Below are 20,883 nucleotides of genomic sequence, written 5' to 3'. Positions count from 1 at the left end.
CCTTCTTCCAACAGCTGTTCCAAAGTTTTTAACTTCCATTCGTCCCCATCAGCGATAAGCATATCTTTATATAAACAACCCCCGAGTGACTTAGTATTCATAATCCCCATGGTGTCTGCAAGATCCAACCAAAGCGGTATTTTATAATCCCAGTTGGGCCGGTGCTTCTTCCATATTCTCATCAAGGCACTTCGGAGAACATGATTGTTAAACACTTTATCCACCCTATCTTCATAAAAAAGATATGCATGCCATCCCAGAACAAGATCATGGCCTTCTATATTCAGCAATTCCATTTTTATTTTCCCAAACCAATCTGCTACATGCGTTAGAACCGCAGCTTCATAGTACAATCGGAGGTTTGGGAGTCTTTTTTTTTTCTTTTTTCTTTTATTTATTTATTTAACATCTATAACTCTTAATATAAATTTCTCCTAGCCTAAAAATGTTTCATTAATCCCATCTTCTAATTTATTCATATATATATATTGCCCCACCCTCCACCCTAACCCTCCCCCACCTCCCACACAAACCCACCCCCCTGACTTCCGCTGTATACCACTCTAACAATTCCAAACATCCCATATACTATTTACTCTGATCATCTATCGGTCTAAACATTCTTACCTAAAGACTAGATAATAACTCCTAGTCTGATATTTATTCTGTATATAATCAATCCATTTTGCCCACTCCTGTGTATATTCCTCCTGTTTCTGAGCTTTTAAGAAAGCTGAGATTTTTGCCATTTCGGCGAACCCCGCCACCTTCTGAATCCATTGATCAATTGTCGGTAAAAAATCTTTTTTCCAATGTTGCGCAATCAACAACCTAGCTGCTGTAACCATATGCAAAGCCAATTTTATTTCCCCTTTGGAGAAATCCTTAGCTATACCCAGTAAAAACATTTGCGGAGTGAAATGTATTCTTTTCTTAAATACATTCTGCATAACCCACCATATTTTTATCCAAAAAGCTTTATCCTTGTTACAAGTCCACCATACATGAAAAAAGGTAGCATCTAGACACCCGCATCTCCAACATTTTGGTTGAACATTTGGGTACATGCATGATAATTTTTTAGGATCTAAATACCATCTGTAAAACATTTTATAAAAATTCTCCCTTAAATTCTGTGACTGTGTAAATTTAACATTCTGAATCCATATTTTTTCCCACGTTTCCAACATAACCACTTCACCAAAATTCTGAGCCCATTTAATCATACAATCCTTAACCAATTCATTTTCTGAGTCTCTTTCTAACAGTACATTATATATTCTTTTAACTTGTTTTGGACCAGTCTCTTTTATCTGCTTAATCAGTTCCACTTCTTTATCCATAAAACCGACCCTGCGATCTTCTTCCCATCTCTTCTGAAGCTGTATATAATGTAACCAATTTAAGGTAATTCCTTCTTCCAACAGCTGTTCCAAAGTTTTTAACTTCCATTCACCCCCATCAGCAATAAGCACATCTTTATATAAACAACCCCCGAGTGACTTAATATTCATAATCCCCATGGTGTCTGCAAGATCCAACCAAAGCGGTATTTTATAATCCCAATATCTTCATAAAAAAGATATGCATGCCATCCCAGAACAAGATCATGGCCTTCTATATTCAGCAATTCCATTTTTGTTTTCCCAAACCAATCTGCTACATGCGTTAGAACCGCAGCTTCATAGTACAATCGGAGGTTTGGGAGTCTGAGGCCGCCTCTTTCACGAGTATCTTGCATAATCTTCATCTTTACTCTCGGTTTTTTCTCCTTCCAAACAAATTTATTTAATGTTGTTTGCCAATTTAACAAGGTTTTATCTGATTTAAGCACCGGTATCATCTGGAATAGAAAGATAAATCTAGGTAGAATGTTCATTTTAATTGCTGAGATCCTTCCAAGCAAAGACAATTGTAACTTTTTCCACACTTCAAGATCTTTCTGTATCTTTTGCCACAACACTTCATAGTTATTTAAGAAAAGTTTTGTATTTGATTCTGATATTTGTATTCCTAAATATTTGACTTTAGAAACTAATTCAAAACCTGCTAAACTTACAAGTCTCTTTCTTTGAATCTCTGTCATATTTTAACCATCATTTTCATTTTGTTTTGATTTAGTCTAAACCCAGACACCATGCCAAATTCTACTATGATATTTTTCATCTGGATTATTGATTTCAAGGATGTGAAAGGGTAACAACCAGATCATCGGCGAATGCTCTAGTTCTGTATTCCTTTTGCCTGATAGCTATGCCATCTAAGGATTTTGAGTCCTGAATTGCGTTCAACAAGATTTCCAAAGTTAAAATAAATAACAATGGGGATAGTGGGCAACCTTGTCTTGTGCCTTTTTGTATCTCGAAAGATGTTGACAAATTTCCATTAATAATAAGTTGTGCATTTTGTTGCTGATAAATTGCTCCAATCGCCTGCCGAAATCGTGGTCCCATATCCATCTTTTCCAAAGTCTTGATTAGAAAATTCCAATTCACTCGATCGAAGGCCTTCTCTGCATCCAAGAAAACCAGCACTGCAGAGATCTGCTTATTCTTATCAAGATAGTCAATTAAATCTATGAGTTGCCTTACATTCTCCTTCATATGTCTGTCTTCAATAAATCCTGCTTGATCATGATGAATAATCTCTTGAATAACCGGCATCAATCTGTTGGCTAGTACCTTAGCAAATATTTTATAATCTGTGTTCAGAAGAGATATCGGCCTGTAATCCTCTGGTTTCTTAGGGCCCTCTTTGTCTTTAGGTATCAATGAGATAAAAGCCGCTTTCCATGAGGAGGGTATTTTACCTCCTTGTTGTATATTACAAAATAGTTGTGTAAGATATTCAATCATTTCCAGTTGTAAAGTTTTATAATACATTGCAGTCAAACCATCAGTCCCTGGAGCCTTAGCTAATATAAGTTGATTTATAACTAAAGTGATCTCATCAGCAGTTATCAGACGTTCCAGATTTGCCTTTTGGAGCATAGAAATTTTAGCAACCCTTTTTCCTTCCAAAAAATCATCTATTGAGTTGTTCTGTATATTATCCTGTACATATAGCTTAGTATAATAGTCCACAAATGATTTTTTAATCAAATCTTGTTGATATACTGTCTTCCCTCGATACTCAATTTTATCAATAATTCTGTCATTCGTATTCCTTCTCAAAGTATAAGCCAACCACCTACCAGGTTTATTAGCGTTAGCAAAGTTGTTATGTTTAGCAAATTGTAAGTTAGTTGCTGTTTGTTCTGCTATAAGCATCTGAAATTGATCTTTCAACAGCTTTAGCGCCATCTGGAGCGCCTGGTCATTCGGGTTTGCTATAAGCAGCTGTTCCTTGCTTTTTATTTCATCTTCCAATTCCATTCTCCTTTTCTGTCTAATTTGTTTATGTTTAAAGTTCATATGTATCAGGACCCCACGCATATAAGCTTTACTTGCATCCCAAACTGTTTCAATGGGAGTACCCTTATTCATGTTAAAACTGAAAAATTCCTTCATGTGTTTTTTAAGTTCATCAACATTTTTTTTGTATCTAAATAAATTTTCATTTACTCTCCAAGACCTTCTTGGCCTCTTCCCTAATTCAATTTGTAACCACACCGGGCTATGATCGGTAAGTGTCCTGAAGAAAATCTTGGATTTCTTAGCTTTAAGAAGTAGATCCGGTGTTAACAAAAAGAAATCAATCCTTGAAAAGGATTTATGTCTATCTGAGTAGAAAGAAAAATCCATCTCATTTAGGTGTTGTGTCCTCCAAACATCTTTTAATTTCAAGTCGTCTTGTAAATCAAAAAAAGCCTTTGGTAATTTGGTAGTGAATTTAGTCTTTGTACTCTTATCTATCCTTGGAGAAATCACTCCATTCCAGTCTCCCATTATTAGAATACTCTTAAAGTTCCAGTCTAAAATTTTTAAATGGAGCATCTTATAAAAGCTTTCTTGGCGTTGATTTGGTGCATATATTCCTAGCACCAAAATGGGACCAAAGTCTGTATCAAGTTGAATTGCTATATATCTACCAGCGTCATCCGCCTCTATAACTTTAATTGAAAATCTTTTATTTATATATATTACCACACCATTTTTCTTTACCAAATCAGAGGCAGCATAAGATGTTCCCAATTTTGAATCCACTAAATACTTCTGGTCTTGCAGCCTAATATGAGTCTCTTGAAGGCAAACAACATCATTATTAAATTGCTTCAAATAATAAAATATTTTTTTCCTTTTTTGTGGGGAGTTCATTCCATTCACGTTCCAAGATAATAGCTTAAGCATCTTTGGATCTGGTCTGGAGCGTTGAAAGCATTTGCTGAAGATCTCTCTCCACAAGACTAATCTTCGGCCTTGCTCCTCCCATGGCTACGGTTTGCTTCTTAACTTCTTTCTTAGCACATTGTGTTTGGGGGTCGACGCGCTTGTGAGATTCTAGCATTTGTCTAGTCGTGGATCTAGTAATACGTTGTTCGACAGGTTTAAGTATCGGCATTTCAATGAGAGACTTAGACGGTCCTTCTTCCAAGAAGGAACTCAACAGAGATCCAGAGGGGTCCACTCCACCTACAGCACCCTGCACCTCCTTCTCTTTTTGTGTCTGCATTCTTTGTTCTTCTGTCTCTTTCTCAAACATCCTCTGCTCTAAGACATCCAAATCTACTGGTGTTGGTGTAGATGTACGTGGGGGGGTTGCATTTTTCTTGAGTATTCCATAATAAAAGTCTCTGGCTTTGTCTATTGTATTCAGACGGTACCTCACCCCTTCGTAACTAAATATAACACCAATTGGGACATCCCATCTATACTGTATCTCTGGGGTTGCTCCTCCATCCTGGTCCTATTAGATCTCTCGGCGGCTTTCGATAACATCGACCATGGTATACTATTGCATCGACTGGAGGGGTTGGGGGTGAGGGGCACCGTTTTGCAGTGGTTCTCCTCCTACCTCTCTGGCCGAGTGCAATTTGTATTGGCAGGGGGGCAGAGGTCGACCTCGAGGCCGCTCTCTTGTGGGGTGCCACAAGGGTCGGTCCTCTCGCCTCTCCTGTTCAATACATATATGAAGCCGCTGGCCGAGATCATTCGTGGGTTTGGGGTAGACTACCATCTGTACGCGGATGATACCCAGCTGTACATTTCTACCCCAAACCACCCCAACGATGCCATCGAAGTGATGTCCCGGTGTCTGGAAGCCATATGGATCTGGATGGGAAGTAACAGACTCAAGCTCAACCCGTCCAAGACTGAGTGGCTGTGGCTACCGGCGCCCCGGTTCAACCAGCTCACTCCATCACTGGCCATTGGGGGTGAACGTCTGGCCCCCGTGGATCGGGTACGCAATTTGGGCGTCCTTCTGGATACCCGGCTGTCCATGGATGACCATGTGACAGCCGTGGCCAGGGGGGGCGTTCCACCAGGTTCGCCTGGTGCGCCAATTGCATCCCCTATTGGACCGGAGCGCCCTTCGCACAGTCACTCATGCGCTTGTGACGTCCCGGCTAGACTACTGTAACGCTGTGTACATGGGGCTCCCCTTGAGATGCACCCGAAGGCTGCAGCTGGTTCAGAATGCGGCCACGCAGGCAGTCTCGGGAGTCTCTAGCTACTCCCACGTAACACCTCTCCTGCGCGGGCTACACTGGCTACCTGTGGCTTTTCGGGTGCGCTTCAAGGTGTTGACCATCATTTTTAAGTCGCTCCATGGCACAGGACCTAGTTATTTGAGGGATCGTATCCTGCCCCATACATCCTTCCGGCCGATTCGCTCACACAGAGAGGGATCTTCCGGGTGCTGTCCACTAGGCTGTGCCAGCGGGCGGCGCCTAGGGGAAGGGCCTTCTCTGTGATGGGCCCGACCCTCTGGAATGACCTTCCCCCCTGACATTAGAATGACTACGAATCTCCGCTCCTTCCGTCAGAAACTTAAAACCCACCTATTCCAGCTTGCCGGCTTGGCCTAATTCCACCTATCCCACCTCAGTCCTATTTCTAAATTTTTAAGATTGGTTTTAAGGTCTGTTTTTTAATTTTTATAAATTGTACAGGGGTGGTTTAATTGGATTTTTACCTATGTGTATGATTGTTTGTATGTTTTCAATTTTTTCCTGTACACCGCCCCGAGTCCCTCCGGGGAGAGGGGGCAGTCTAGAAATTTAATAAATTATTATTAATTATTAACAAATAAAATCCCAAATATTTCAGGAGAAGCAGAAAGTATTTATGAAGAGGGCAGTCAAGTCTTTATATAGCATACAGAAATAAATGATACATGCCTTCCGTATAGTATGTGATATGTCAGAAAGTAATGAATCAAACCAAACAATAAAAGACATTAATCAGATGTGAGGATTAAGCCATAGAAATTGATTTCAGATAACAATTCGCAAATGCCTAATTTATGGGTTCAATCACTCCTTTTCCAGGTCAGATTTGTATCTTTCTTAACACAGATCAATCCTTGACTTACAACTACAGCTGGGACCACAATTTTCATGCCTAAGCAAGGCGGTTATTAAGTAAATCGCAACCAATTTTGTGACCTTTTTTGCCACAGTTGTTAAATGAATCATTTGCGGCTGTTAAGTGAATCATGTGGTCGCTAAGCAAATCTAGATTCTCCCATTGACCTTGCTTGTCGGAAACCAGCTGGGAAGGTCGCAAATTGTGATCTTGTGATTCCACGTTGTTGTGACTCAAGTAGCAATTTGATATTGGTTTTTGCTCACTTTTTATCTTGGGTGGTGTAGACACTGATTGAATAAATAGATGTGTTTTCGATGTGCCTTAGAGGGTTTGTTAAGAATCCTTGCAACCATCATGACTCTTCAGAATCTATGTTCTTCTATGATTTTGAACGTTTGGGTGAACCATCTTACTTATACTGTATTGATACTGTTGGCCCGGTGGTTAGAACGCAGTATTGCAGGCAAATCCTACCCACAGCCTGGAGTTCAATCCTGACCAGCTCAAGGCTGGCTCAGCCTTCCATCCTTCTGAGGTTGGTAAAATGAGGGCTCAGATTGTTGTGGGCAGCATGAAAAGATTGCTGACATTAAACCGACCAGGGAGTGCTGTAAAGCGCTATGGTAAATGCTAAATGCTACAGCTATCGTGCATACAACTTCACAAAAGTTTCAAGGGTCCTTATTTATTCTATGACTATTGCCAGAGGATTCCGCTGGTTCTACTGAAAATTTCAATTCCTACGCAAAGCTGATAGGTTTCTAGGCAGAGCAGGATTAACTTCTTGCAACCATCAAGCTTGCATCATGGAGGCCACTGGTTGCAGCAAGCGACGGTCCTTCCTCTAGAGCAGGGGGGTCAAACTCGATTTCATTGTGGGCCGCATCAGGGCTGTGTTCGACCTTGGGGGATGGGTGGGAGTGGCCAGGGGGGCGTGGCTAGTTCAGCATGTTTTCTGTTGCACCGAATTCTGTGTGGCTGAAGAAGTTATAACTCTGTGTGTCCTTTCTCTTTGGCTGCCTTTTCCGGCAGGGTCTTGGTCCAGAAGGCCACGGCTTTCTCTTTCAGTTTTCTTGCCACCTTTTGCTTTACGTCTATTTCCAGATACTGCTCACTCAGGTCGTACCTGGGCCAGGTCACCAAGCCAGCTCCATTAGGGTTCCTAGAGACGATTGCAAATGGCCAGTTAGTTCACGGAATCAGTTTGTCCTGTTAAATCTACATTTGGATAAATAGCAAAGGTGGGAAGTTTCTTTTTCCGGGATCACCAAGATGATCTCTTCCTCTCGCTTTCACAAATAGAGCGTTATCATTTTTCAAACAATAATAAAATATTCTAGACCCTTGAAGCATTTCTCGGAGGCATCTGCTGGAAGCTTCCTGCAGTGCACACTTTTCTCCTCAGGCTAACGACCACTGATACAGAGCTGTCAAACTCACAGCCCACGGGCCAGATGTGTCACACTCTGGCCACACCAATGCCCGGTTTAGCAAAGGGGGGGAAAGTCCCAATACGTCACGTGACACCACCATGATGATGTGAGTTTGACACCCTGCTCTAATACGACCAGCCTCACTGCTGAAGTCTGAGAGCTCCGGTGCCCCTGGAGGTGATAGGTGTCCCCTAGGAGACAAATTGGAAGGGGACATTCTCCCTAGCTATTAAGTCCAATTTATACCAGTTGTATAATCTACCTGAGTAGTAAATTTATGGACATGTGCAAAAATCCTCTGACTTACCCGCTGCGAGCAAAATTACCCCAGTATTTCATGATCACTTTGCTGAGCATTTTATCTTCTTCTGTTGCATTGTCTGCAGGCAGGAATATAAGGATGGCGTCAGAAAAAAAATTACAGCTTGGGATTTTTTAAAAGATAAAAAATAAAATCCAGAAGTAATATCAGCACCTTGAGAATCTCAGTAAAACGCAACTTTTGCCAGGCATGTATTATTATTATTATTTCACCAGACGCCTTTAAGCCTAATCCCACATACCCTTAAAGAAGATGATATTCAAATTGCACTCTTAGAAGTAGAGAAAGTGATTTTGGAAGATATGTGTATTGCTTGGATCCTTGCTTTTTCACTATTCTGTATCCTGCATGCTTATATTGTTAATCTAACAGGCTAGACTCAATTGTGGGTATTAATAGAGTCTAGAAGGGGGGAAATAAAGTAGAATAAAATATGGATTAAAATATAAGAATGAAGACGTGGCATAAAAGGGACAGTTAGAAGCTTGCTTAAAGGGACTGGGAAATGTCATCAGCCTTCACCACAACATGTTCCAGCAAACGTCCCTATGTCAAAAGTCCAAAACCACAAGGTTCAATTAAAGTTCGTTAATGGCACGTAGTCCATACCTGTAACAAAAGGAGAAGTAATATCCCCATCTCCTTATAAGGCTTTTTCCTCAACGTAACCAATAAGAAATGAGTTAAGTGTTAGGGTTCTAAATACCATGCAGAAATAAATCACTGTCCAAGGCAAAACATCCTTAATGGTGCAATTTATTCCTCAGGCATGTTAGTACGGCTATGGAAATTTCAACTCTGAATTACATCCTGTAAGTTCACCTAGTTGAAAGTTCATGATCTCTCCCCACACCCACAAATCTATCACATGTTCCAATCATCATCTTCCACGCTGGCATGTACACCCATCTTCTTCCGGCCAGGTGTCGAGATGCGAAGACAAAAGATGACCTTGGCTTCTACAAAAGAATGTCAACAATCCATTCTACAATCCTACTCCTTTCTATTTCCCCCTCCCAACTACTACACTATTGAAACAGCATAGAAAATTATAAGAAAGTGTGGCAGGCCAAAGATCCTAAAAAGAACATAACTACAGGCCTGACAGGCGGCCTCTCCTCAAAAGAAAAACGTTTCCTACAAAGAGAATAACATAAAAGTTAACATAACAAAATTAACCACCTTTTCTCCATCCAGGGGAACCCCTTGACTTCTCGGGAAACTTCCCATTGACTTGCTTTCCTAACTTCTCCACTTTTAGGTTCCCACTGTTCACCCAATTAGCTTCAGACCAAGGGTAACCCTTCCAATGCACTAAGTACTGTAAGCAACCCCTATTCAGCCTGAAATCTACAATTTTTTCCACCTCAGATTGTGTTTCCCCTTCCATCACTACAGGAGGAGATTGAGCTTGGGTGGATGCTCTTCTGTTAGACCCAATTACTGGTTTCAACAAGCTACAATGAAATTCTGGGTCAATTTCCCCTAGACTTCTGGGTAGACCGAGTTGAACTGTAACTGAGTTAACTATCTTCACTATTGGGAATGGACCTAGAAATTTTGGACCCAATTCCTTGCTAAGCATTTCTAATCTTATGTATTTGGTAGATACAAAAACATTGTCCCCCACACGGTAGGGGTTTAGGAGTGAGCGACGTTGATCATCTTGCTTCTGGTAGGCTTCTGCCGCAACAGCTAGCGCCTTTTTGGTATTCTCCCATCCCTTCTTTAGTGCCTCCAGCCATTCATTCAGGGACATGGATGAGGGAGGTTCCTTAGGTAGTTCAGGCATGGGAACGAATTCCATGCCACTGGTAATCTGGAAACCCGCTAATCCTCTGCTGCTGTGGACCGCATCGTTGTACGCCACTTCGGCGAAGGGTAGCAAGTCCGACCAGTTGTCGTGCTGATAGTCCACAAAACACCTGATGTATTGTTCCACCACCGCATTGGCTCCCTCTGCTGCGCCGTTCATGCTGGGATGAACCTCTGAGCTCAGTTCTTGTGTGGACCCAATAGATCTCAGGACCTCTCTCCAGAACTTAGCTGTGAACTGGACTCCGCGGTCTGAAATGATCCTCTTGGGTACTCCATGCAGGCGATAAATGTGTTTCACAAACATTTTCGCTAATTCGTTTGCAGATGGCAATCCTGAGCAAGCAATGAAGTGTGCCTGCTTAGAAAACAAATCAATAACAGTCCAAATTACTTTATGCCCACTGCTGTCTGGGAGTTCCATGATGAAGTCCATTGCGACCTCTTCCCATGGCCGTTTCGGGCTCTCTGCTGCAGGTGCTGTAGGTTCTGGGCTCTTGGATTCAATCATCCACGGCTGGCCTTGTTCCTCCTCCGAGGCCTCCCCCTTGGTAGGACTCTTTGTCACCTTCTGTTGGGGATCCTCCTCTGGAGATTGTTTGCCCTTTTCCTCTTCCGAGGCCTCCCCCTTGGTAGGACACTTTGTCACTTTAAGTTGGAGATCCTCTTCCAGAGGCTGTTGACCCAGATGACTTTTCTGTGCGGGCATCTGGGGCCCTCTCTTAACCACCGTGGCAATTGGTACACACGTTTGTTCTTCGGCAATTCCCTCCTCCGAGGCCTCCCCCTTGGTAGGACTCTTTGTCACCTTAAGCTGGGGATCCTCTTCCAGAGGTCGTTTGCCCAGATGACTTTTCTGTGCTGGCATCTGGGGCCGTCTCTTTACCACCATGGTGACTGGTACACACATTTGTTCTTCGGCAAATCCCTCCTCCGAGGCCTCCCCCTTGGTAGGGCTCTTCGTCACCATAAGTTGGGGATCCTCTTCCAGAGGTCGTTTAGGCTTTTCCCCCTCCGAGGCCTCCCCCTTAGTTGGACTCTTTGTCACCTTAAGTTGGGGATCCTCCTCCGGAGAATGTCTGCCCTTTTCCTCTTCCGAGGCCTCCCCCTTGGTAGGACACTTCCTCACCTTAAGTTGGGGATCCTCTTCCAGAGGTTGTTGGCCCAGATGACTCTTCTGTGGTGGCATCTGGGACCCTCTCTTTACCGCCGTGGTGGTTGGCGTGCACATTTGTGGCATTGGGGCTGGAGCCAAGCACTCTGACGCTCTGTGGCCAAGTTGACAACAATGGTGGCATTTAATTGGGCCCCACGAGGAATGGAACCTAGTTACATCTCTAAACTCAGGAACCGTTTCATCACACTGCCTTGCTCTCCAACTTGCAGCTGCCCCCTTGGTAAACCCTTCTTCCATGGTGGAGATTGCTTCTCTGTAGGAAGGTGGAGTAAGAACATTTTGGGGCATTGCAGATGCACCTTGTCCCGCTTCCCATCTTGCAGGCCTGGCTTTGGTAATCCCTTCTTCCATGTTGGTGATTGCTACTCTGTAGGAAGGTGGGGTAAGAACCACTTGGGGCCTTGCAGGCGCACATTTTCCCGCCATCCACAATGCAGGCCTCTGTTTGGTAATCCCTTCTTCCATGGAGATTTCTTCTCTGTAGGAAGGTCTGGTAAGAACCCTTTTTGGCCTTGCAGGGGAGACTGGAACCGGTGGGGAGGTCAATCCCTCGGTTGGCCACTGCCCAGCTTTCTGCCATGGTGCCATCTGCTGAGGGAGGGCAGGTGCCAGCTGGCATCCCTCCCATCCATGACCTGGGGTTAAGACCCATCCCGGGGTTGCCTGCTTCACAGGTTGCAGCTCAACCAATGATGGCTGGCTAGGGGGTTTTACGTGCCAAGGACCCTCCTGCTGGCTTGGAGGAGTTATGGGCCAAGTAGGTGCCCTTTGCTGGTTTGGATGAGTTATGGGCCAAGTAGGTGCCCTCTGCTGGCTTGGAGCATTTCCCCATGCTGATGGCAAAGGAGTTTGTAAGTAGCATCTCTTCCATCCAAGTCCTGGGAGGAAAGCCCAATTTACTGCCCAATTTGCTTCATTTACTGGTTGCAGCCCCATTTGTGGTGGCTTGCAAGTGACAGATGCTGGAAAAATCCCTTCTTCCTGCCTCCTTTGAAATTCCCATTTTGAAAGGGAATCTTTCTCCCAGCTAATTGCAGGGTGACAAGCCATTTCATTTATTGCCGTCTGGAAGGAGCCCAAACCTCTGTTCTAGGTTTTTTTTTTCCCAAGCCTTGTTTCCAAGCTGGGGGGAAGGAGGGGGAGCATGCACTCACAGTTTGCTGAAGAAGTTTTCTGAGATTTCCTTCGTCTTGTCGCGTCTCCTCCTGCATTCCTCCAGATGCAATTAAACTGGAAACAGCATTCCATTGCCTTTGAAGTTCCGCACTCAGCTTCTTATCACCAAAAGCTTCTCATTAATTCTTCGCTGATATTTATGCTGTCCCGGTCAGCGTTGGGAATGCCGAGACCCCATCACCAGATCTTCCATCACCAGCCCTTCCCCCTTAATAGGGGGAGGGAGCTAGTGAATTATTTTAAAGTAGAGAGTTGAAATAATGTTAGGGTTCTAAATACCATGCAGAAATAAATCATTGTCCAAGGCAAAACATCCTTAATGGTGCAATTTATTCCGCAGGCATGTTAGCACGGCTATGGAAATTTCAACTCTGAATTACATCCTGTAAGTTCACCTAGTTGAAAGTTCATGATCTCTCCCCACACCCACAAATCCATCACATGTTCCAATCATCATCTTCCACGCTGGCATGTACACCCATCTTCTTCCGGCCAGGTGTCGAGATGCGAAGACAAAAGATGACCTTGGCTTCTACAAAAGAATGTCAACAATCCATTCTACAATCCTACTCCTTTCTATTTCCCCCTCCCAACTACTACACTATTGAAACAGCATAGAAAATTATAAGAAAGTGTGGCAGGCCAAAGATCCTCAAAAGAACATAACTACAGGCCTGACATTAAGTGTTTCTGTGTTACACTGTCTTTGAGAATGTATAAGAACACATGCATCAATAATAAAGGTTGTTCAGAAATTCACAACATTAGCCAAGGGCTAACTTTTCTGAACCTGGCTGCCAAATAAACTTCCTGTATCCTGAGAAGTCTAATGCTGTCATTTTCTGCAACAATTCTGGCGACCGCGGCAGGACTTAGAGCGATATTTCGCTGAGGACGGAATGGACCGACCGGTGCCCCATCGAGGCCATCTCGCCCTTCCCTTCTTCAGGCACCACAGAGATCTTTCTCTGGAAGGGGGCCTATGACCCCTCTTGGGCATCTGGAGGACACCACTGATCCAAGAATCTGATCAGGATCAGGACAAGTTATATAAAAATTACACCAGCTGAGAAAGAAGACGCCTGCAGGCAAGTATCAAAAGAATTGTAGACCCACTCAGTTAGGAGTGGAAGAGGGGGTCCAATCACCCCCCTGAGCCTGGGATATCCATCCTTCCAAATGGAACCGGCGTATCCTAATGAGGCTCTAGGTTTGTGTCGGTGGTTAAGTCATCGCAGTTCCTGAAGGCAACCGTGGTATTCCGGCTCCCCAGGTCGGTTACAATGTCTTAGAAATAGAACATAGGAAGGTGGGGAGCGTTCCTCGAATGCCTCTGCAATGCATGTTGAGGAGAAAAAAAGCTTTGAGAGAGTTTTAGTAAAGTCTCTGGCAGAGAAATTATCCTCACCCCTATTGTACATGCCTCAAGGAGGAAAGAAAAAGAAAAAGAGAGTCTCAACGAAATATTTAGTTCTTGTCTGTTTTAACTTGCATGGTTGTCCTTGATGATGTGTTTAACTGTTTTTTTGTTTTGTTAAAAAGAAAGAACAAACGGTCCCATTAGGTGGGGCCAGGAAAAAGAAAACCAAAAAAGGATATCCAAGGGAGCAGTTGAGATAAAAAAGCAGATTGCCCCTGCTTTTATTGCCAAAAGCTGAGGGGGAGCTACGTAAGGTGTGGATATATGCTCCATTCTCAATGACTGATTTATATAATTGGAAAAATCAAATTCCTGCTTATAGAGAAAATCCAGATGAGATGCATGACTGGGAAATGTCATCAGCCTTCAACCACAACATGTTCCAGCAAATGTCCCTATGTCAAAAGTCCAAAACCACAAGGTTCAATTAAAGTTCGTTAATGGCACGTAGTCCATACCTGTAACAAAAGGAGAAGTAAGACCCCCATCTCCTTATAAGGCTTTTTCCTCAAGGTAACCAATAAGAAATGAGTTAAGTGTTTCCGTGTTACACTGTCTTTGAGAATGTATAAGAACGCGTGCATCAATAATAAAGGTTGTTCAGAAATTCACAACGTTAGCCATGGGCTAACTTTTCTGAACCTGGCTGCCAAATAAACTTTTCCTGTATCCTGAAAAGTCTAATGCCTGTCATTTTCTGCAACACCGTTATCTCAGCCAGAGGTGTCCTCAGTCTGCATCAAAATCTTTTCAAGAACTCCAAAAAATAAAAAATCCACAATCAAATCCTTTTTTGATGAGAAATAGCTGGTGGATTTTGAGTATAGTTTTCAAGCCATCCTTGTCCTCGTCTAATTGACATCATTTCTGTCTTAAGAAACCCCAGAGAACAGACCTTGGCATTCCTTTGCTCCCCCTTGGTCATTGCAGGCATCCTCCGGCCTCTCTTTTCAAGGCCAAATAACCTGCTGACCAGGACCGAGTTTGCTGATCATCATCACTCCTGGTTTCCTTTGTAAGACATTATCACCCAGCCTTCTCCCAGAAAAATGAAATATCCTAGGAAATATTGAAAAGGCAGAATATTTCCCTGGCTGTGAAAAGGAAGAAACATGTTTTAAAGACAGAGTAGCTCCCTGCAGCTTCCAGCCTCCACCCACTTTGTCAATGGGCCATTAAGATGCCCAAGCCAGTCCCTTTACATAATAAAGAGTTCTCCCCTTCAGCTCCAAGGTGATGGGATTAAGGCATGATTAGCCTTTACCCACTCACCGCATGGCATCTGAGAACTCAACCAAACCAGGATTCAAAACACAGCCTAGAGAGTTGCCCCTGCATGGCCCCATGGGAGTCTGACAACTAATCAGAATACAAGCTCAAGATCAAAGGCCAGAGAGGGCATAAAACCAGGGACTTTCAGCATCTCAGCCTTTTTCCTTCTCTTCTTCTCCACCAACATTGAAGCATGTGATGACCTTTTCTGTTCAGGACTCGAGCCATGTGGTCCTGTCCACCATTAAACCATCTTTCCATGTCTCCAGTGTCTTTTTCTCCACTTGCAACCGAAACCAGAAGGACATTTCTTTCAACACCTTAATCACCCTGGTTTCCTTTGGGCCCATGTTGGCAAAGTTGGCCTGCTAATAAATTGGATTTGGATTTGGATTTATTGGATTTATATGCCGCCCTTCTCCCAAAGGATTTAGGGCGGCATACAACATTAAAAAACACATATCACAAAGGTAAAAGGAAATTAGATAAGTATCCCAAAAAACAAACCCAATTAATATAACACTAACATTTTTAAAATTAGATAAAATTAACAGGCCAGGACGGCTTGCTGGAAAAGCCAACTTTTTAGGTCGCGTCGGAAGGACCAGAGGTCGGGGATTGTGCAGCTCATTCCAGAGGGAAGGCGCTCTGACAGAGAAGGCTCTTCCACTGGGGGTCGCCAGCTGACACTGTCTGGCCGACGGCACCCTGAGGAGGCCAACCCTGTGGGATCGCATTGGACGGTGGGAGACTACTGGTGGCAGTAGGTGGTCTCGCAGGTACCCTGGGCCTAAGCCATGGCGCGCTTTAAAGGTCATAATTAGTACCTTGAATCACACCCGGAAAACAATCGGCAACCATTGCAGGCCGCCTAAAAGGGGTGTAACATGGGAGCACCTAGGTACCCCCATGATAACCCACGCGGCCGCATTCTGGACCAGCTGAAGCCTCCGGGTGCTCTTCAAGGGCAGCCCCATGTAGAGAGTGTTGCAGTAGTCCAGGCAAGAAAGGATGAGGGCATGAGTGACTGTACATAGAGTATCCCGATCCAGGAAGGGGTGCAACTGCTGTACCAGGCAAACCTGGTAAAAGGCCCCCCTGGTCACGGCTGTCAGGTGTTCTTCTAAACTAAGCCGCGTGTCTAGGAGGACTCCCAGATTGCGGGCCCTCTCTGAGGGGGCTAAAATTTCTCCCCCTATCATCAAAGATAGAACAAGATGCACAAATCAGGATGACGGAAACCACAGCCACTCAGTCTTGGAGGGATTGAGCTTGAGCCTATTCCTCCCCATCCAGATCCGCACAGCCTCCAGGCATCGGGACATCACGTCGAGGGCATTGTTTGGGTGGTGTGGGGTAGAGATGAAAAGTTGGGTATCATCAGCATATTGATGATACCGTACCCCAAAACCATGGATGATCTCGCCCAGCGGTTTCATATATATGTTGAACAGGAGGGGTGAGAGAACTGACCCCTGGGGCACCCCACAAGTGATGCGCCTCGGGGTCGATCCCTGCGACCGATCTGACAGGTAGGAGGAGAACCACCGTAAACGGTGCCCCCCACTCCCAACCCCCCGAGTCATCGCAGTAGGATACCATGGTTGATGGTATCGAAAGCCGCTGAGAGGTCTAATAGGTCTGCGACCGACCACATGTTTAATGGACCCGTGTCCCTCCTGGTTGGTACTGGCATCCTGGGAAGTGACACGAGGCTGCCTACTGGGCTTGGTGAACGCCTCTTTGAGTGAGGGGTCCTTACCTGCCACCTTGAAAGAGGCGGTGGTGAGGCCCTTACTCAAGAGGCCTTCCCTTGACCCGACGGAGCTAGCTAATTATCGTCCAGTCTCCAACCTTCCCTTCTTAGCGAAGGTTGTAGAGAATGTGGTGGCACAGCAGTTTCCACGACACCTTGAGGAATCCGAATATCTAGACCCACGCCAGTCCGGCTTCCGGCCCAGACACAGCACGAAGACGGCCTTGGTCACGTTGGTCGATGATCTCTGGAGGGCCAGAGATAGGGGTTGCTCCTCTATCCTGGTCCTATTAGATCTCTCGGCGGCTTTTGATACCATCGACCATGGTATCCTATTTTGCCAGCTGGGGGGGATGGGAGCTGGAGGCACCGTTTTGCGGTGGTTCGGCTCCTACCTCTCCGACCGGACGCAATGTGTGTTGGCAGGAGGGCAGAGGTCGACCCTGAGGCCACTCACTTGTGGGGTGCCTCAAGGGTCGGTCCTCTCGCCCCTTCTGTTCAACGCATATGTGAAGCCGCTGGGGGAGATCATCCGTGGTTTTGGGGTGGAGTATCATCTGTACGCTGATGACACGCAGCTATACATTTCCACCCCAGACCACCCCAATGAGGCTGTCGAGGTGATGACCTGGTGTTTGGAAGCCGTCGGGGTCTGGATGGGGGACAACAGACTCAAGCTCAACCCCTCCAAGACTGAGTGGCTGTGGCTACCGGCACCCCGGTTCAGTCAGTTGATTCCATCACTGACCATAGGGGGCGAGCAACTTTGGGCGTCCTCCTAGATGCCCGGCTGTCAATGGATGACCATGTGGCAGCCGTGGCAAGGGGGGCGTTCCACCAGGATCGCCTGGTACGCCAATTGCGCCCCCTACTGGACCGGGATGCCCTACGCACGGTCACTCATGCACTGGTGACGTCTCGGCTGGACTACTGCAATGCCCTCTACATGGGGCTTCCCTTGGGATGCGCTCGAAGACTGCAGCTAGTCCAGAACGCAGCCGCGCGGGCTATTATGGGGGGTACCAGGTACTCCCACGTAACACAGCTCCTGCGCGAGCTGCACTGGCTACCTGTGGTCTTTCGGGTGCGTTTCAAGGTGTTAATTACCATCTTTAAAGCGCTCCATGGCTCAGGACCTAGGTATTTGTGGGATCGCATCCTACCACACACTTCCCTGCGACCGATTCGCTCTCACAGGGAAGGACTCCTCCGGGTGCCGTCCACTAAGCAATGCCAATGGGCGGCACCTAGGAGTAGAGCCTTCTCTGTGATGCGCCCAACCCTCTGGAATGACCTCCCCCCCGATATCAGAACCACCACCGACTTTCCCTCCTTTCGACAAAAACTAAAGACTCACCTGTTCCGTTTAGCCGGCCTGGACCATTCATAATTCTTATTCTACCTCCTGGCAGATATATTTTAACTGGGTAATTTTAATTGGGTATTTTTGGATTGTTTAAATATTGTTTTTATTTACTTTACTTTGTACAGTGTCTCATTGCCTCCTCTTCTATGTTTGTATGTTTGTATTTTTTCATTTTATGTGTTTTATTTGACTGTACACCACCCCGAGTCCCTTTGGGGAGAGGGGGCTGTATAAAAATTTAAATAAAGTTAAAGTTAAAGTTAATAGGACCAGGACAGAGGAGCAGTCCCTGTCCCGGGCCCACCAGAGATCATCGACCAACGCGACCAATGCTGTCTCCATGCTGTACCTGGGCCTGAAACGTGACTGAAATGGATCCAGGTAGACAGCTTCATCCAGGTACTGGGGAAGCTGACATTCTACCACACTCTTGACAACCTTTGCTACAATAGTTGGCTGAAGAAGCTGGGTCCAGGGAAGGCTTCTTAAGGAGGGGCCTCACCACCGTCTCCTTCAAGGCGGTGGGGAAGAACCCCTCTCTCAATGAAGCATTGGTAATCGCCTGGAGCCAGCCTCATGTCACCTCCCAGGAAGCCGAAACTAACCAAGAAGGACACGGGTCCAGCACACAAGTGGCAGCACTGATTCTCCCCATAATCCTGTCCATGACCTCGGGGGTCACAGGGTCAAACTCATCCCAGATTGTCTCCACAAGATTCATCCCCGTCGACTCGCCTGAATCGACCCAGTCAGAGTCCAAGCCTGTCCAGATCTGAGCGATTTTATCCTGCAGATACTGAACAAATTCTTCAGCCCTACCCTGCAAGGGTTCTTTCCCAGTTCCTTGGTTGTAAGGAGGGGGTCACCCTAAACAGGGCAGCTGGGCAGTTATCTGTGGATGCGATAAGAGTGGGAAAATGTTGCCATTTTGCCGCTTTTATCGACACTAAGTAGGATTTAATATGAATTCTTACTAATGTTCGATCAAATTTGGACCGGCTGGCCCTCCAGCCACTCTCTAAGCGTCTTTTCCAGCGTTTCATCTCCCAGAGCTCCTCTGTAAACCAGGGAGCCACCCGGGATCGAAACCGGGTCAGAGGCCGCACAGGCACAACGCGATCCAAGGACCCAGTGGCCGCCCTATCCCAGGCTTCCACTAGGGCTTCGGTCAAGTTGTGAGCAAGGGATTCAGGAAAAGTCCCAAGTTCCATCAGAAACCTTTCAGGTTCCATCAGGCACCTGGGGCGGAACCATCTAGTCGGTTCCGCCTCCCTGCAGCGAGAGGTAGCAGTATGGAAGTCAAGCCTGATGAGGAAATGATCAGACCATGACAAGGGTTGAATAGAAATATCCTCTAAATCTAGATCATTCATCCACTGCCCAGAGACAAAAATCAGGTCGAGCGTGTGTCCCCTATTATGGGTGGGATCTTGAATTAACTGAGTTAGGTCCATAGCCGTCATGGAAGCCATGAACTCTCAAGCTGACTCGGATGTCTCGCCAATGGAAGGCAGATTGAAATCCCCCAGGATCATAAGCCTGGGGAAATCAACTGTCAATCCAGCTAACAGGGCTGATGAAACGTAGCAGGGGGACAGGTACGTAACAAAAAGGCCCACCTGAACTCCAAGGACCCATTTCACAAAAAGGGATTCACATCCGCCGATCTGAGTGACCTCCTGAGGTCTGAGACTTTCCCTAATAACCACCACCATCACCCCCGCCCCTGCCCTGGGCTCTCGGCTGGTGAAACGCCCGGAAGCCTGGTGGGCATAGTTCACTAAGGGGAACACCCCCCTCTTGGCCCAACCAGGCCTCCATAATACAAGCCAGGTCCACTCTACCCTCTTGTATGAGGTCGTAAATGAGGGGAGCCTTATGTAACACGGACCTGGCGTTAAGCGACACCAACCAGAGACCAGGGTCCTGTAATCCCGAGCACCCGGGGGTGCGAGAAGGGCGATGTGGGTCGGAACACGCGATCGCTCTTAAACAGCAAACCCGCGTCCCCCGAACATAATTTGAGCCTCACCCCCATCATATCTGCCTCTCCCACAAACAGTAGAGATGGTGAACCCCCCCAATGGAATGGCTTAATGTCTCCCCTGGAATCCCAATCCTTCCCAGCACTTCCAACCCACGCCCATTAGTTAGCTCTGGCCTGTGCCCTGGCAGGCTCCCCCCCCACAAGCCTGTCTGAACCATCCAAAGTTGCAGGTGGAACAAAAGCAGTCAGTCCTTCTCTGCTGAGAATCCAGAAAAGGTTCCACTTGGAACCGAACCCAGAAGGACATTTCTTCCAACACCTTCATCACCCTGGTTTCCTTTGGGCCCATATTGGCAAAGTTGGCCTGCTCATAAGTTGCAGGTACAACAAAAGCAGTCGGTCCCTCTCTGCTGAGAATCCAGAAAAGGTGGTGTCCCTTCTCTCAGCAGGAATGGGCCCACCGCGTTCAGGTTGGGCCAGTGCTCCAGACTCACCCGTGAAGAAGGGCTTTCCAAAGACAAAGGCAATTTCATCCCCATGGTCCACTTTAGTAAAGGCTGGCCTGAAGCTGCTGCATTCACTCAAATGATGCTGCAGTTCATAGACGTAGACCGGATAGCCGGCGTCTGGAAAGACAAGAATGTGGCACAGAGCCATCATCTCTTATTCTCCAGGATCTACCACAGCCA

The 20,883-nt window shown here is 45.8% G+C and overlaps 1 protein-coding gene across 1 annotated transcript in view; it reads right to left on the bottom strand.

The window, feature by feature from the left end:
* Positions 1-7,457: 7,457 nt before the first annotated feature.
* LOC309397235 (fatty acyl-CoA hydrolase precursor, medium chain-like) overlaps positions 7,458-20,883 on the bottom strand; it is a gene marked incomplete at both ends in the record, with an annotated part of 30,311 nt that continues 16,885 nt past the window's right edge. Inside the window, 3 exons of the mRNA XM_081963092.1 lie at positions 7,458-7,632; positions 8,211-8,283; positions 20,689-20,820. Coding sequence (XP_081819218.1) covers positions 7,458-7,632; positions 8,211-8,283; positions 20,689-20,820 — 380 coding nt within the window. The remainder of the gene's footprint in view (positions 7,633-8,210; positions 8,284-20,688; positions 20,821-20,883) is intronic.

This window comes from Natrix helvetica, assembly GCF_964273705.1.
Source record: "Natrix helvetica genome assembly, chromosome: 10".
Lineage (NCBI taxonomy): Eukaryota > Metazoa > Chordata > Lepidosauria > Squamata > Natricidae > Natrix > Natrix helvetica.
The sequence above is the reverse complement of the archived record's forward strand: the minus strand, read 5'-3'. Positions and strand labels throughout refer to the sequence as shown.